Here is a 16,073-nt window from a genome sequence, read left to right on the forward strand (position 1 = left end):
CATGGAGCTGATAATAATAATCAAAATAAATATTATTTAACCTTTATATAACACTTAGACATTTGTGTATATATACCTCAGAAGAAATGATTTCAAAGCAAAATAGATTTTCTAATAGTTTTAAAACTTGAATTTGCCTAGGTACTCTTCCCGAGTCTGATTATATTAGAGGCAGAGAGGGTCAATATTTTGGGCTTTGTGTCTACTTGGATCAGATTCTGATCTTGCACAGGGTTGTGCATTATTTTTTAAAAAGGCATTGTGTGAAACTTAGATGGTATTATAGTTTAGTGGTTTGTCCCCTTCCATTATTTCCCTGAAGGACTAGAGAGAAGTTAGGCCATTGAAGAAAAAAGAAGGTAACCCTACTTGTGAGGCAGGAAGACTAAAAATGATGAAAGCCTGAAATTTGAACAGATCTTTCACCTTTATATCCCTGACCCTGTACCTTCCACTTAAGTAGGTATTAAATAAATGTTTAGAGAATTGGACTGAAGTGGTTGGTCCTGGCTTGGTCTAAGTTATCTTTTTTCATATGATTTTCTCAGGTGAAGATGGGCCCTCCCAGATGGCTCTGGAGGATATAGCCATGTTCAGATCTGTTCCTAATTGCACAATTTTCTATCCAAGTGATGCTGTTTCAACAGAATATGCTGTTCAGTTAGCTGCCAATACCAAGGTATAATCATAGCAGAGTTTCTTAACCTGGGATTTGTGGACTTGCTTTTAAAATGCGTTGATAACTGTATTTTAACAAATTGATTTCTTTTTAAAATCACATATAATTTGATTTATGCACTTAAAAACATACTGAGAAGGGCTTCCCTTTGCCAAAGGGTTCTATGGCACAAAAGAAGCCTAAGGACCCTTGATTTAAACACTTCTGGCTTAGACAGAAAATGTTTCTTAAGATCATAGGTTTAGAATTAGAAGAGACCTTGAGAATTCATTTAATCTAGCCCTCATTTAACAGATGAAACTGAGGCCCAGTGAGGTGAAGCAGCTTGCCACTTGGAGATACTAAGTGACCAAGCTGGGATTTGAATTGAGGTCCTCTGATGTTGGATTCAGTGGTTTCCCCATGGTACCAGGTTGTCTTTCTGGTCTCTGCTATTCATTTGGTATTAGCTTTTGTCTCTATAAGGCAGCTCAAATCACCACATTTGAGAGCCTTACAGATAAATCATACTTTGTAGTTGGTATTGATTTTGTTCTTTTTTACTTATTTTCCCATTCTTTGCAATCTAATGGCTGACCCCAAGGACTAGGTATCTTACATGAATCTATTTCATGTCATTTCCCCAGAGAATTAGTAAGCTCTCTGAGGGCAGCAACTGTTCTTTGTGTTTTTGCCATTCTTAGTAGCTCTAGTTCTTAGCCCTGTGCTGGCTGGGCTTTACTATTTTTTATAGTAAATAGTTAATTAAAAACTTGTTGATTAGTTAAGTGACTAGAAACCCCAGAAGTTAGATGAAGTACACAGATCAAAAGCATTCTATACTCTCATTGCAAAAAATGAATTTGTTAAGATTGAGAACTTCTTCCACTAAAATCTTCACTATGAACATTTAATTCTCAAAGGCCTTGCCACTGAAGCATATGTTCTGTTGGGTACTACCAAATGGACCCAATGATGGAGCTAAATTTGGAGAGTTTGGATACAGGGGAATTAACCATTGAGCCACAACCCTTTTAAAGAATAAGTGTTTGAGGAATTGATATATTACAGACCCTGGAACTGCTAACCTGAGCATTGAGCTCTTAAATGCTCCTGGCTTCCAAGTGAACATAGAACAAATCCCTGCCCTAAACTTGTAGTCATCCTTGACCAAATAGTAGGGATGTAGTGGTGAGAATGCAGCAGAGTAGACAGCCAGAAAAGGATGCAGGTGAGCACTTTGCATGCTGGGAAGGAGATTTGCCCTAGATGTGCTTATGAGTAGTTGGCTCCAAGGGATTGCTGAATGAAACCAAGGTTAATTGTATTGACAAATCAGAGTATTTAGAGGAGCTAGTGGGATTGGGGCCCTTGTACCTTGGATCAGACTAAGCTGTATATGGTGAAATTGAGTATCTTGAATGCAGGTAGAGAGGCAGTTGAGGCTTGGAAGAGCCTGGGATGCAGTTGTGGTGTTGGGGTGTGTTTGGGTCTAGATTGTTCTTCCTTTTTGTCTTTAATGTGTCTTGTGGGGATGCAAATGGGTCTTTATACTTCATTTTGGTCAGGGAAATAATGAGAATAACGGGACTAGCATGTAGTATTCTGTGACTTTCATGTTAACCTGTACCAGAATTACATCAGTGATGGTAAAAGTGTTTGTCAAATTCTAGAGCTGTCTGAATTCTACCTACTGTTCCTGTCTAGTTCCCTGTCCCTAAAGAAGAAGGGCTGCCTCATGGAAGGCTTGTAGATATAACAAACACTCACCTATAATAGATATTTGAGCTTATACTTGATGGGCTTTGCTGGGTTCCTCCTTGGTTTTGTGTCTGAATAGAAAGGCCATTTTAACAATAAGTTTAATCAAATGCTATTTTGTATTTTCTAAAGGTTTTAAGGTATCTTATATCTTGTCAGTTTTCTGTCCAGAATACAGACTCCCTTCACTGAAAAAGACTGGCATTAAGTCTCACTAGCTTGTTCTTTTCTCCCCACCTTTTTCTTTCTAGCTAATAATTTTTAAAAAGAATTTGCAACTTTGATTTCTGAAATGTAACTCACTTTTTAATATTTATCCTAGGGAATGTGCTTCATCCGAACCAGCAGACCAGCGACTTCAGTTATTTATTCTCCCTTTGAAAAATTTAGGATTGGACAGGCCAAGGTGAAAAAAAAAAGCTTAAGTTCTTACATATTTCCTTTTCTCTTCCCTTTATGTGGATGGTTTTCTGGATTATTTTCTTATCCTTTCTGCTCTGGAGACTGACTACTTTCCCTCATTGTAGCCTTCAGCTGCTTGTCCAAAGCTTGTCCACCAAACATATCATTTTTTAGGGTTTCCAAGGCAAATGGGGTTAAGTGGCTTGCCCAAGGTCACACAGCTAGGTAATTATTAAGTGTCTGAGGTTGGATTTGAACTCTGGTACTCCTGACTCCAGGGCTGGTGCTCTATCCACAACTCATGGAGTTGTGAATTTTGTCCAACTATTCTGGAGAACAATTTAGAACTATGCCCAAAGTGCTCAGCAATACTAAAGCTATATATTCTAAGGAGATCGAAGAAAAAGGAAAGATACTCATATGTACAAAAATATTTATAGCAGCTCTTTTTGGGGTAGTAAAGAATTGGAAACTGAGGGGATGGCCATTAATTGAGGAGTGGCTGAACAAGTGGTGGTATATGAATGTGATGGAATTCTGTAAGAAACGATAAAAAAAAACCTTGGAAGGACTTATATGAACTGGTGCAAAGTGAAGTGAGTAGAACCAGGTTAACATTGTACGCAATGTCAGCAATATTGTAGAGAAAACAGTGAAAGACTAAATACCAATGTTCTACCACAACTCCAAAGGGTTCACATGAAAAATGTTATCCATCTACAGGTAGAGAACAGATAGAATGGAGCATATTTTTTTCCCTTTAAAATTTTTGTTGCTTTTTTTTAACATGGCAAATATGAAGTGTGGTTCACATAATTTCATATGTGTAATGGGTATTGTATTTCTTACCTTCTCAAAGGGTTGAGGAGGGGATGAAAGGAGATAGAGAATTTGGAACTAAAACTAAAATTAAAATAAATAAAATGAAAGCGTCCTAGAATGTGAGATGCCATCCATATCATAATATGTACCCCTTTGTTTGATTAAGGAGTTTTGGTTTCTATTTGCTCCTACAAAATGACATGTTAACACCAACAAAACAAAAAGTATATTTAATAAAGTGATTATAAAACAGGTAGAAATAAATCAGTTTTACAGCAAAAGTAACCAACAAGTCACAATATAATGAAAAGAATAAAGCCTACATAAAGATAGATATTAAAAGAAAACATCACCAATGGAGGGAGAACCAACATCTGAATCAACAGCGGCTGGGAAGTTCTGGGGTACAGCCCAGAATCGTGATTGGGAAAATATCCCAGGCAAAGCGTCCTTTCCATGGGTGAAACTCCGAGGGGCTGGCCAATGTCAGGAACTTTTAAGGGGTCCCAGACAAAGGTGGCACATTGCCAATAGGCTTATATAAGCTTTTTGGCACTTAACCAGGACATGTGAAGAGTACACACATGACCATGTGAAGAGTACCTGCATGACCTGGGAGGACTCACGGCCAAGGTTCTGAAATAAATTAAATGTTGAACCTCTGGGCCGGTAGCCAACCTCCCAAGATTCAACCTCCAGGAATGGCTAGTTCCTAAAGGGAGTATCTGGCGTATGCAAAGACAACCAAGTTCATGCAAAGGTGATGGGGGACCTTGGGTGGGGGAACCAGAATATGGCCTTACCCAGGATCAGGATGGGTATTAACCCTTCACCCTTCTATTTTTAACATTTTTGCTAGGTAATCTATCAGAGTGCTGATGACAAGGCCACAGTTATTGCAGCTGGAGTTACGCTCCATGAAGCTTTATCAGCTGCTGTGCAACTTTCTAGAGAAGGTAATATATTAACTAAGAATTGTATCAAACACAAAATTTTTAAAAAAGAATTATGTTATACAGCTGAGTAAAATTAGCAAGACTGTGCCTGAATTGGTATATACCTCTGCTGATCTTTTTATTTTTACTTCCCTCATTACCCTAATATGCTGGTTGTAACTCTTATCCCTCTTTTTAATTTTCTTCCAGGTATTTTTATCCGAGTAATTGACCTATTCACTATCAAACCAATAGATCGTGCCACAATCCTTACTAGTGCCAGAGTAACAGAGGGGCGTCTTATTACAGTAGAGGATCATTATAAGGAAGGTAAATGATACAAATATTTTCACTCCTGTTCCTTTCCAATGGACTTTCTGGGAAAAGGGTACCAAGTATGGGAATGACACTATAACTTTAGGGGTGATAAAGCAAATAATGAAATTTCAAGGGAACAACATAGAAGATAAATCTCTAGCATGTAAATGATCAGACAGAAAATCTAGAACTAATGTTGATTTTGGAGACTGATTAAAACATATTAATTCCTTGAATTAAAAAATGTTCAATTAGGCCCAGATCTTTCCTCATTGATCACAATTCTGGAAACTATTGGTTATATTCCCTATACCTATTAGGTAAGATAGAGTGGAGATTTCAACAGGCAATGTGAAATTGCTTCAAGAATTTGAAATGCTACCCACATAGTAACCTTTGTCCCTTTTATATTGAATATTTTCCTAGGTGATGTCAGAGTGCTAATGAATAAAGTCTGTAAAGGTTGTGAATTTTATAGCAGTACTATCAAGCTGATTTAGGCCATCATGACCTTGTCCTTTCTTTTCTAGGTGGTATTGGGGAAGCTGTGTGTGCAGTTGTTACTGGATTGCCTGGCATCACTGTTCATCAGCTGGCAGTGTCTGGTGTGCCTCGAAGTGGAAAACCTACAGAGTTGCTTGATATGTTTGGTATTAGTGCCAGATTTATTATAAATACTGTGAAAGCAATTTTGATCCGCTAAAAAAATCAGAATTAGTTTAAGAAGATGATATCTTTGTGGAGTTTTTGAAATCCTAGTTTCAAAGTTGTAGATTTTGTTTATAATTGTTGTTTTTTTTAAAGGACAAGGACAGGTAATGCCCTTTCCATTTGTTCTTCAGCAGCTCTAGGTTCATTAAGTTCTTGTTAAAGTGTTCACTATGTATAGAAACATTGCTATTAACTTTTCACTATATAGTGTATGTGTTCTGATAAGAAGTCTAGAAGTTATGGGAGTTGGGGGGAGAGAGAGTAGTGAGAACCCATTTTTTTAAAGCAGATATGTGTTCTTATTTGTAATTTCTAAAAGTGAATTTGTGTGTAAACACTGAATAGTGTAGATGGCAAAGAAATTCTACTATTCCTTTTTCCCCTAGTTTAAACTTTCTTAAAACATTAGCATACCTGTAACTTCCTGAATAGTGGATTAATGAAGTTGCCTCTCACTTTTCACAAACTGTTTGCCTTCGTTTCAGGTCTAATTTTCTGGGGTCACAAAACAGGAATGAGAACTTTGATGATAGATAGTTTCCCTTGGTGTATTCCTTTTGCTATAGTCCTTTTGCAAAGGAGATTATACAAAACAAACAAACAAAACCAGCTCATTAGATATGGTCATCTATACCATCTTGTGGTTTTTATGTGTTGTGAACTCTTCTAACTGTTTTACTTTGTTAATGTCCAAATTAAGACTACTTACTCAATTGTAGCAACACATTTAAGGACATGAATCAACAATAAATGTATTAAACAATTGTTACTTAGTTGTTTTTGAATCTTTGCATTTTTGACTTAGGTCAGCTTTCATTTTCATCCCAAATGCTTGTTTTTACTAGAAAGTGGAAAAACTAAGCTTTAACAATTGATAATCAAGAATTTTTTCTTTAAAGCCTGAAAGAAAAATGGAATTTAATTTTTTTCCAAAAAGTTAGACTGAATAATTGCTGTATATCTATAATGATCTTGAATGTCCATGTGCCTCTTTGAAAGTGGCATTTATATGGAGAGGATCCATTTCATTAAACAATGCTTTGATTGAGCATGAGACAAATGTAGTACCTATACTCAGGACTTTCTGACCACTCTATCTACTAAGCCATGTTGCCTCTCCAGTTTTAATAATGTTATCCTGATTTTTCCCATGCCTTTTAGTTATTTAGTATTTTCGCCTTGAGTCTTTGCCCCAAACTTCAACTGGTTAACTTTTACCAAGTATACATGAGAGTTCTCGATTATCCTAAATAGAACAAAATGTGTACAAATACAAAGCAGATGTAGCCATATATTTTGTACCACTAGGTGGCGCTGCAGTTCACAGAGCACCAAGCATGCAATCAAGACTCATCATCTCAAGTTCAAATATGATCACAGGACACTTACTAGCTGTGTGACCCTGGGCAAGTCAAGTTAACCCTGTTGGCCTCAGTTTCCTTACCTATAAAATGAGTTGGAAAAGCAAATGGTAAACCATTCCAGTATTTTTACCAAGAAAATTCCAAAAGGGCTCACAAGGAGCAGGGTACAACTGAAGAACATCAAAAGACCATATATTTTAAGGTTTATTTCATTTGACACAACAATCCTTGTAAAGTGGGTGATTTTTATTTTATATAAGAGGAAACTGGAACTGAACTTACTGAATTTACTTATCTAGCCCATTGAGCATCCAAAACTGGATTTGAACCCTGGTATTTTTGATTTTAGGGCCAGCATAGGATATTTTATATTAGAATTCCTTTTTTCTAATCCATGAAGTAAAGCTCTTCTTTCTCAAGTCTAAAGATTTTAAATGGTAAAGGATGGTATGAATAACATTTTCTTTTTTCCCCCATTATTTTATTTTCCCTAGTTACATGTAAAAACAATTAACATTTGTTTTTAAAACTTTGAGTTTCAAATTCTTTCCCTTCCTCCTTCCCCTTATTGAGAAGGCAAACAATTTGATAGAAGTTATACATATGTAGTCCTGCAAAATACTTCCATAATAGCCATGTTATGAAAGAAAATATAGACCAAAAAAATCCCTTAAGAGAAAGAGAAAGTGGGTGGCTAGGTGGTACAGTGGATAGAGCATGGGCCCTGGAGTCAGGAATACTTGAGTTCAAATCCAGTCTCAGACACTTAATAATTACATAGCTGTGTGGCCTTGGGCAAGATACTTAACCCCATTGCCTTGCAAAAACCTAAAAAACCCCCCAAAAAAACTAGGCTGGGCAGCTTGGTGGATAGAGCACTGGCCCTGAAGTCAGGAGGACCTGAGTTCAAATTTGACCTCAGACACGTAAGAATTACCAAGCTGTGTGACCTTGGACAAGTCACTAACCGCACTGCCTTGAAAAACAAAAAACAAACAAAAAAAAGGCAAAGAGAAGTTAGTTAAAAAATAGATAGTATTAAGAAAAAGAGAAAGTAAAAAATATACTTTAATCTGTATTCAGATATCGTCAATTCTTTCTCTGAGGATGGATAGTACTTTTCATCATAAATCCTTCAGAGTTGACTTGGATCATGGTATTGCTGGGAATAGTTAAGTCATTCACATTTGATCATGTTACAATAATTCTGTTAAACTTTGTATATATTACATTTCAGTTTGCATCAGCTCACGTAAAACTTCCCAGAGATTTCTGAGTGCATCCTGCTCATTGTTTCATTTCTTAAAGCAGAATGGTATTCCATACTCACATATCATAATTTGTTCAGGCATTCCCCAATTTCCGCTCAATTTTCAATTCTTTACCACCAGAAAAGAGCTGTTCTAAATATTTTTGTATTTATAGACCCTTTTCCTTTTTTGTTTTTTATCTCTTGGATACAGACCTAGTAGTGGTATTGCTAGGTCAAAGGGTATGCATGGCTTTATAGCCCTTAAAACATAGTTCTAAATTGCTCTATAGAATGGTGGAATCAATTCACAACTCTATCAACAGTGTATCAATTTCTCACTTTTTTCCACACTTCCTCCAATATCTGTCAATTTACTTATCTATCCTAGTCAATCTAATAGGTATGAAGTATTACCTCAGAATTGTTTTAATTTTAATTTCTCCAATCAATAGTGAGTTAGAGCATTTTTTTAATATGCCTATAGATAGCTTTGATTACATCATCTGAAAATTTCATATCTTTTGGTCACTTACCAATTGAGGAATGGTTCTTATTTTTACAAAATTAACTCACTTCTATATGTTTGAGAAATGAAGCCTTTATGGAGAAACTTGCTTCAAAATATTTTTCAATTATGATTACTATTTCTCTCCATCCTGTTCTCCCTGTTTATTTTATTCTCTTTTGTTTTATCCTTTCCTTCCTTGAAAGTGTTTTGCTTCTGCCTACCCTCTCTCCCAATCTGCCCTCTATTCCATCACCTCCTCTCTTCCCCTTCCTCTTATCTCCTTCCTATTTTCTTGTAGGGTATGATCGGGTATGTATGCTATTCCCTCTTTGAGTCAATTATGATAAGAGTAAGGTTTATTCTCTTCCCTTCTGCTGTAAAAGCCTTTTCTTGCCTTTTATGAGATAGTTTACCCCAACTCTACCTTTCGCTTTCTTCTTCCCCCAGTATATTCTTCTTTCACCACTTAATTTTATTTTTTTAGATACCCTTTCAAGATGAGTAACATTTTCATAAATTCAGCAATAGCCTCAATGGTAGCATCTGTAGTTATGTTATTTATTGGAAGGAAAAAAGACTCCTTGTTTTTGCTTGTGTGAGCCTTGTATAAATGTTAGTTCAGTCATTTGTGGGAGACCAGCTAAGGTGGAGATAAATAGATGTCTTGGAAAAAATGGGCTGCAGCATGGGTAACCCAAATATGCACAACTCATGTTGGTGATATACCTTTGGCAATCAAATTGTCCATCATGTACATCGATAACTTTGTTTTAGGTGTTATTGAGTTTGCAGGCAGGGTAGGTCTAAACCACCTTAGTCCCCTATAAAGATGTGGGAAATAAAAATGATCAAGGTTTTTAAGGGAAGAATGGGCATGCCCTATTTAATCTATCTTTTCCTTAGGTATGGGGAGCAGCTTTCTCTAGTTTGGATAAGATGCTCCCAGGCCTTGTTCATTTTACCTCTAAACTGACTATTCATTGAGTAACCAGGGTTTAAGTATTTTTTTTCCTTAGCTAATTAGGTGTGACCTAGGGTGGGCCCATATTTGTCAATCTCTGTTGAACCTTTATCTCTTGTGGGTTTTGTGAAAAAAAAAATGAAATGAATTGTGGTGTTTTTTTGGGTCCCATCTGTAATTTCATCCATGTGGGGAATTTCTTGTGGGAAAACTACAGATCAGGGGAGGGAAGTGTTAAAAAGCATTTATTAAGCCCTTCCTCTGTGTCAGGTGCTTTACAAATATTTCTTTGGATCCTCACAACACATCTAAGAGGTAGATGGTGTTATATTCTTCATTTTAGAGTTGAGGGAAGGAAGAGGTCAAATGGCTTGCCTAGGATTACACAGCTAATATTGAATTCCAGTCTTCTCAACCCCACTCTGTGCTAGGCAGCTGACTTCAGTAGACAGTCATTTGTACCTTTATAGTCTTAGAGGCAATATGGCTTATTGAATAGAATACTGGATCTGGAGTCAGGAATCCCTGATTTCAAATCCTGCCTCAAACACTCTTATCTTATCTAGAAAAAGGAGAATAATAATTGAACTTACTTCCAGGGTCTGATGTAAGGATCAGAGGAGCTAAGGTGTGTGAGAAGTAAGGGTTCTTTTTAGGGAGTTCCCTGGCACCCAGGGTCTTGCTTTTGTATCTGTTATTCCCGATGTCTATAACATACAGCAGGTACATAATAAGGGTTTGTTGACAGCTCCACAGTCCAGGCGTTAGAGATCCTCTTGAACTCAGGTGTTTTGGAGTCCTAGGTCTCCACTGCCCCAGGGCTGGTGTTCTAAAGGAGATAATTTGAGATTCCTTGAATCGTTTGGCCTCATCCCCCTTCCCTCCCCTCGGATGTCCACTGCTCTGGTGGGGTCATCTTACCTATTTACCCCCAAGATCCGTCTCTGGGAAACCTGGCAGGGGCCCCTGGGCCTAACCACCGAGGGGGTGTGGATTTCTCCTGCCCCACAGTCAGCACACCTCCTTTGGGCCTCGGATCACCTACTGTCTGAAACTTTCTCATCTCCCCAACAATGCTATGGCAGGGGGTGGGGAGGTGTGGAGGGTCTTTCCCTTTCGCGGGATGCTCTAATTCACTCTCAGGCGCCCAGGGCCCCAGAATAATTGGACCAATCCCAGCAGCACCTAATGAACACCAACCCCATGGGGTCAGGGCCAAGGCTCCGATTCCTCTCCAAATGCGCCCCTCCCCCTACCGTCCCAACGAGCTCGGTAGAGCCCTAAACAGTCTCTCCCCGGGGGCCTGCGCAAGCCTCCCGCTAGCTTTAGGGCCCATTTCCCCCATCACTTCTCCCCCCCCTTCCCTTCCCCAATCCGACTGACTGCAGGGGGAGGGACAAGGCCTCGGAGGCGGGTCCAGACCTGAGGGGGACGGGGCCGACACTGCGGATAGACCTTCGTACCAAGCGAAGCACTGCGGCATACAGAGGAGGGCGGGGTCATAGAGCATGTGCTTCTGATTGGTTCCCTCGACGGCGGCTTCGCCAATCAGGTTTCTTGCTTGCTGAGAGGTTCGCTGGGGGGATGGGGCGAGAGAAGGGGGCGGGACAAGAGAACTGGCAAATCAGTGGCCTCGATGTAGCCCGAGGGGACTGTTAGACGCTAGAGGAGTTTCATACCACCTCCCTGGCTTCGGAAGACTGAGGGTGGTTGCAGCAGCCTCAGGAGGCCTGCTAGGATGTGCCAGTGGGGAGGGACTCCAGGCTAGTTCTTCCCCCTGGGCCCCTCCTCCTCCGAGCCTGAATGCCAGGAAAGCGAAGGTGGTCCCTGCAGCTCTAGGTGGAGCTCTGAGGGGGCGGGAGAGTGGGCGTGGCTCACACCCTCGCTCTGCGCAGGCGCAAAGGCGAAGCCCAAAGCTGCAGGTCCACGCGGCTGCGCTGGCTACCTGTGGCTGTCAAGTCAGTCCGCCCCCGTCTGTCTAGGCTGCGGGCTGGAAGGCTTGCCCCACCCAGGGAAGAGGAAAAGCAGTTGCGCAGCTTCTTTTGGCCGGCCGTTCGGATGCCCCCATGAAAAGGTAAGATGGCAGATTGGGAGAAATGGGGGACCTAGATGCTTGTTGATTGATTTATAGCCATCACCTCGTCCCTGCCCCCCCCCCCCCCAGCCAAGGTGGGTACAAGAAACTCATTGTTTTTTCTCATAAAACCAACCAAACCACGAAAAGCACTGCATTGGACATTGCACCCACTGACTGGCACATAGTAAGCCTTAAGAAATGCTTGTTGACTTATTGACCGACAGGCTTCTTTTCTGAAACCCTCTCTTCTCCCCACCCCCACCCTTGCTAATGTTCCTTCCCTGGTGGAAGGAAAACGGTGCCAGAGTTATAATCCTCTGCTGTCTCTACAGCTAGCAAAACCCCATCACCCTGCACCTTAGCCCAATCAATCAATAAGCATCTATGAAATACTGGCTTTTGACTAAGCACCATGCTAAGAGCTGGGGAACAAAAAAGAGGCAAAAGGCTCGAATGGGGTCACAATCTAAGAGAGGGGGAGACGATAAGTAAACAAATGTGTACAAATGAGCTATATAAGGGATAAAAAATAGATGGCAGAGGGAAGTTATTCCTATGAAGAGGGGTTGGGGAAGGCTTCCAATGAAAAATGGAAGCCAATAGCCAGAGGTGGGAAGGGAAAGCTTGCCAGGCTTGGGGGACAGCCAGAGATAATGCAAAGAGCCAAAACATGGAGGGTTTTGTTCCTTGAATAGCCAGGAGATCAAAATCTCTACATCAAAGACAATGGCAATAAATAATAAAAAATGATGTCGGATAATTAATTAGATGATAAAAATCCTGGAAAGGTAGGAAGAGGCTGGGTTATCAAGGGCTTTGAATGTCAAACAGAGAATTTTGTTTTTGATCATGGAGGCATTTGGAAGCTTCTAGAATGTATTGAGTGGGAGGGGGTGATGTGGACAGACCTGCGCCATAAGAAAATCTTTTTAATGGCTGAAGGGAGGAGGGATTGCAGTAGGGGCAGCTGACACATCAGCAGGCTATTGCAATACATAATAAGGCCCTGCACCAGGGTGGTGGCAGTATCAGCACAGAGAAGATAACATGTCGGAGAGCTGTTGCTAAGGTAAAATCGACAGTCCTTGGTAACAGACTAGATATGGGAGGGGTGAGACATATTGGGGAGTGGAGGATGACTCTTGGGTTTCAGAGGCTGGGAGGATGCTGCTGCCCTCTACAGTAATAAGGAAGGGAGGAAGAAGGGAGGTTTAGCGGGAAAGATAATGATTCCATTTTGAATATGTTAAATTCAACATTTAAGAATTTAAGATGTCTACCAAGGATTTGAAAATTTGAGATTCAGAAATCGGCAAAGGGATTAGGACTGCATAGGTAGATTTGAGAATCATCACCATAGGAATGGCAATTAAAGGGAAGGTTTTGAGGAAAGATAATGATTCAAATTTGAATATGTTGAGTATAAGATGTATATTTGGCACTTGAAATTTCAAGATAGGAGATCAACAATGGAATTAGGGCAAGATAGGTAGATTTAAAAATCATCCAGGTAAGGATGGTAATTAAGGGGAGGGTTTATGGGGAAAGGTTCATATTCAGTTTTTAATATGTTGAGTTTATGATGTCTACCTTGCATTTGGAAATTCAAGACTGCAGGTCTGCAGAGGGCTAAAGAGGCACACACACATAGATCTGAGATTCATTGGCATAGAGATGGTAATTAAATCCATGGGAGACTAATGAGCAGTGTTTATCACAGCACCATAGTAGTAATTAACCATTAATTAATTGGTGATTGATTGGTCACCAAATAAATTAGTATAGAGGGAGAACAGATGATAACCCAGCATGGAACCCTCTGAGACACCTAGGGCTAGAGGATAATATCTGGAGAGGATCCAGTAAAGGAGAGGAAGAGGAACAATCTGATAAGGAGAATGGAGAGAGTGGTATTCCAAAAACCTAGAGAGGAGAGAAAATCAAGGAGAAAAGAGTGAGCAAGAGTGTCAAAGCATGTAGAGAGGTAAAGAATAATAAAGATTAAGAAAAGGTCTATTAGATTGGATTTAGCAATGAAGAGACCATTGCAGAGAACACTTTGGAGAGAGCAGTCTCAGTGGAATGAAAAAGTCAGGAAGGGTTAAGAAATAATCAAGAGGAAAAAAAGGCAAGGCTTTTATTGTAGATGTCTTTTTAAGGAGTTTAACCACAAAGGGCAGAAGAGATATAGGAGATGGAATGATGGAGTGGTTTTTTTTTCCCCCAGGATGGGGGAGTCATGGGGAATATTTGTAGCTTGTAGGGGAGTAATCAGAATAGAGGCAGAGATTGACAATAAGTGAGATAGTGGAGATGCCAGAGGAACAATCTGTTCTTGGAGGAAGTAGGAATGTAATAATATCATTTGAATAAGTAATCTTGTTAAAGAATAAGGTCACACTTTTCTGGGTTGAAGGAGGAGTGAATGGCAGAAAGATTATGAGTGAGAGGAGAAGGGGAATTTCATAGCAAATGTTCTCAATTTTATCTGTAAAACAGAAGGACAAATTCTCAGCTGTGAGGGAGGGTAAAGAAGGAGAAACCATGGAAGGTTTGTGGAGGGATGAATAGATTTGGGAGAGCTGCTGTGGATGGTGGAAGAACTGATAATCTGGTTGACTGCTCCCTATTCTCCTTTGCAGGCTGGTCGCCATGTCTCTGTATGTGTTCTAGGGCTCTATTGTGGGTCTTCTTCCCTTCCTATTGACAGTGATCTCATCAGCTCCCATAGGGTTTCATTTTCTCTAGACAGATGACTCTCAGGTCTCTGTCTCCAAGCCCACATCAACAGCAACCTATGGGACATTTCCAACTGTATGTCTCACACACATCTTAAATATAAATACAGAATGCATATAAAATATAAATATATATACTGCATATGGAATATATAATAAATATAAAATAAAAGAGATCATTTTTCTCCCCAACCCTCTTCTTTACTGAACTTCTCTATGTATGTCAAAGGACATCACCATTTTTCTAATTTCCCAGATTCAGAACCTCACGTCCTCATTCTTTCATTTCTTATATCCTTTCAGTTACTAAACCTATCCTTGATACCTTAACAACTATTTCACCCATCTCCTCACTTCTCACATAGCTCCCACTCAAATTCAGGCTCTGTTACTGCTTCTCAGGGCTAACAAAGTAACTTTCTCATTGGCTTCAATTCATTCACCACATTTTTTTTTCTAAAGGACAAGCCTGACTGCATCATCCCCCAAATTTTCTTTTTGACTTTTTAAAATAAGGTTAAATGACTTACCTGGGTTCACATAATTAGGAAGTATCTGAGACTGAATTTGAACTCAGAAAGATAAATTTTCCAGATTCTAGGAACTCAATCCACAGTAACTGCCACCTAGCTCCCATTATTGATGATTTTCCTTGGGGTATGCACATTTAGTCATTTTATTTATGTAAATTCAATTTGCTTTCTAAAATGATTATACCATTGCACAGTACCACCTACAATGTTTTAGTGGTATATGTGGCCATTTTTTTTGTCTTTTTTTTTTGCCAATTTGCAGGGTAGGTGATCAAACCTCAGTTGTTTTGATTTGCATTTCTTTTATTGTTAATGATTTGGTGATTTTTTAAATTTGGTTGTGAATACTTTGCAGTTCTTCTTTTGATCATTGAATGCCCTTTAACCATTTGATTATTGGTGAGTGGTGAATAGCAAATATATATATATATATATATATATAGCAAATATATATATAATATATATAATAGAGAGAGAGAGAAAGAGAGAGAGAGAGAGAGAGAGAGAGAGAGAGAGAGAGAGAGAGAGAGAGAGAGAAGAGGAGAGGAGAGAATATGGAATCATAACTCCACAAAATTTTCATGAAAACTAGCTTTGTTAGAAGAGAAATGAACATGCATGTGGAACCCAAAGAGTTCACAATCTATATAGAAGTTTACATTTTTATAACTGTAACTAGGATAAAAGAAAAGAGGAGAAAAACAAATTTCTACCTAAGGGAAAGTGGTATGGGAAGAGGGAAAGAACAGTAGAAATGGGAAAAGGACAAAACCCTTCCCTAAGGGGAGGAGCAAGGCAATGGCAAAAGCTGCATTCTTTTCCATTGGGAACTGCTAGACTATAAAGATGGGATGGTCTACTTATCTACAAGGGTCTCACTGCACAAGCAATTTCCCAGTCCAATGCAGACTGACTGGCACCTGTCTTGATTCCCAAGGACACACAGGAAGTCCAGTTTGAGAGACAAACAACAAATTATGTCAGCTTGGGGAAGGGGAAGCTCTGTCTTGACACATCCAAGGCTTCCTACATA

General features: G+C 39.4%; 2 protein-coding genes and 1 long non-coding RNA gene across 3 annotated transcripts in view; 2 read left to right on the forward strand and 1 right to left on the reverse strand.

Annotated features, from left to right (window-relative positions):
• Positions 1-6,371, forward strand: part of TKTL1 (transketolase like 1) — a 28,292-nt gene extending 21,921 nt beyond the window's left edge. The window contains exons 10-14 of the mRNA XM_074208697.1: positions 549-679; positions 2,742-2,825; positions 4,503-4,599; positions 4,789-4,908; positions 5,427-6,371. Of these exons, the coding sequence (XP_074064798.1) occupies positions 549-679; positions 2,742-2,825; positions 4,503-4,599; positions 4,789-4,908; positions 5,427-5,599 (605 nt within the window). The 3' untranslated portion in view covers positions 5,600-6,371. The remainder of the gene's footprint in view (positions 1-548; positions 680-2,741; positions 2,826-4,502; positions 4,600-4,788; positions 4,909-5,426) is intronic.
• LOC141503452 (uncharacterized) lies at positions 4,375-11,219 on the reverse strand. The gene is made up of 3 exons (XR_012472851.1): positions 11,115-11,219; positions 10,286-10,521; positions 4,375-6,175 (listed from the first exon to the last, which is right to left on the reverse strand). It is a non-coding gene; the product is annotated as an uncharacterized LOC141503452 (long non-coding RNA).
• Positions 11,220-11,348: 129 nt separating this feature from the next.
• LOC141503016 (protein bicaudal D homolog 2-like) overlaps positions 11,349-16,073 on the forward strand; it is a 33,913-nt gene continuing 29,188 nt past the window's right edge. The window contains exon 1 of the mRNA XM_074208098.1: positions 11,349-11,766. Coding sequence (XP_074064199.1) covers positions 11,759-11,766 — 8 coding nt within the window. The 5' untranslated portion in view covers positions 11,349-11,758. The remainder of the gene's footprint in view (positions 11,767-16,073) is intronic.

This window comes from Macrotis lagotis, chromosome X (genome assembly GCF_037893015.1).
Source record: "Macrotis lagotis isolate mMagLag1 chromosome X, bilby.v1.9.chrom.fasta, whole genome shotgun sequence".
NCBI lineage: Eukaryota > Metazoa > Chordata > Mammalia > Peramelemorphia > Peramelidae > Macrotis > Macrotis lagotis.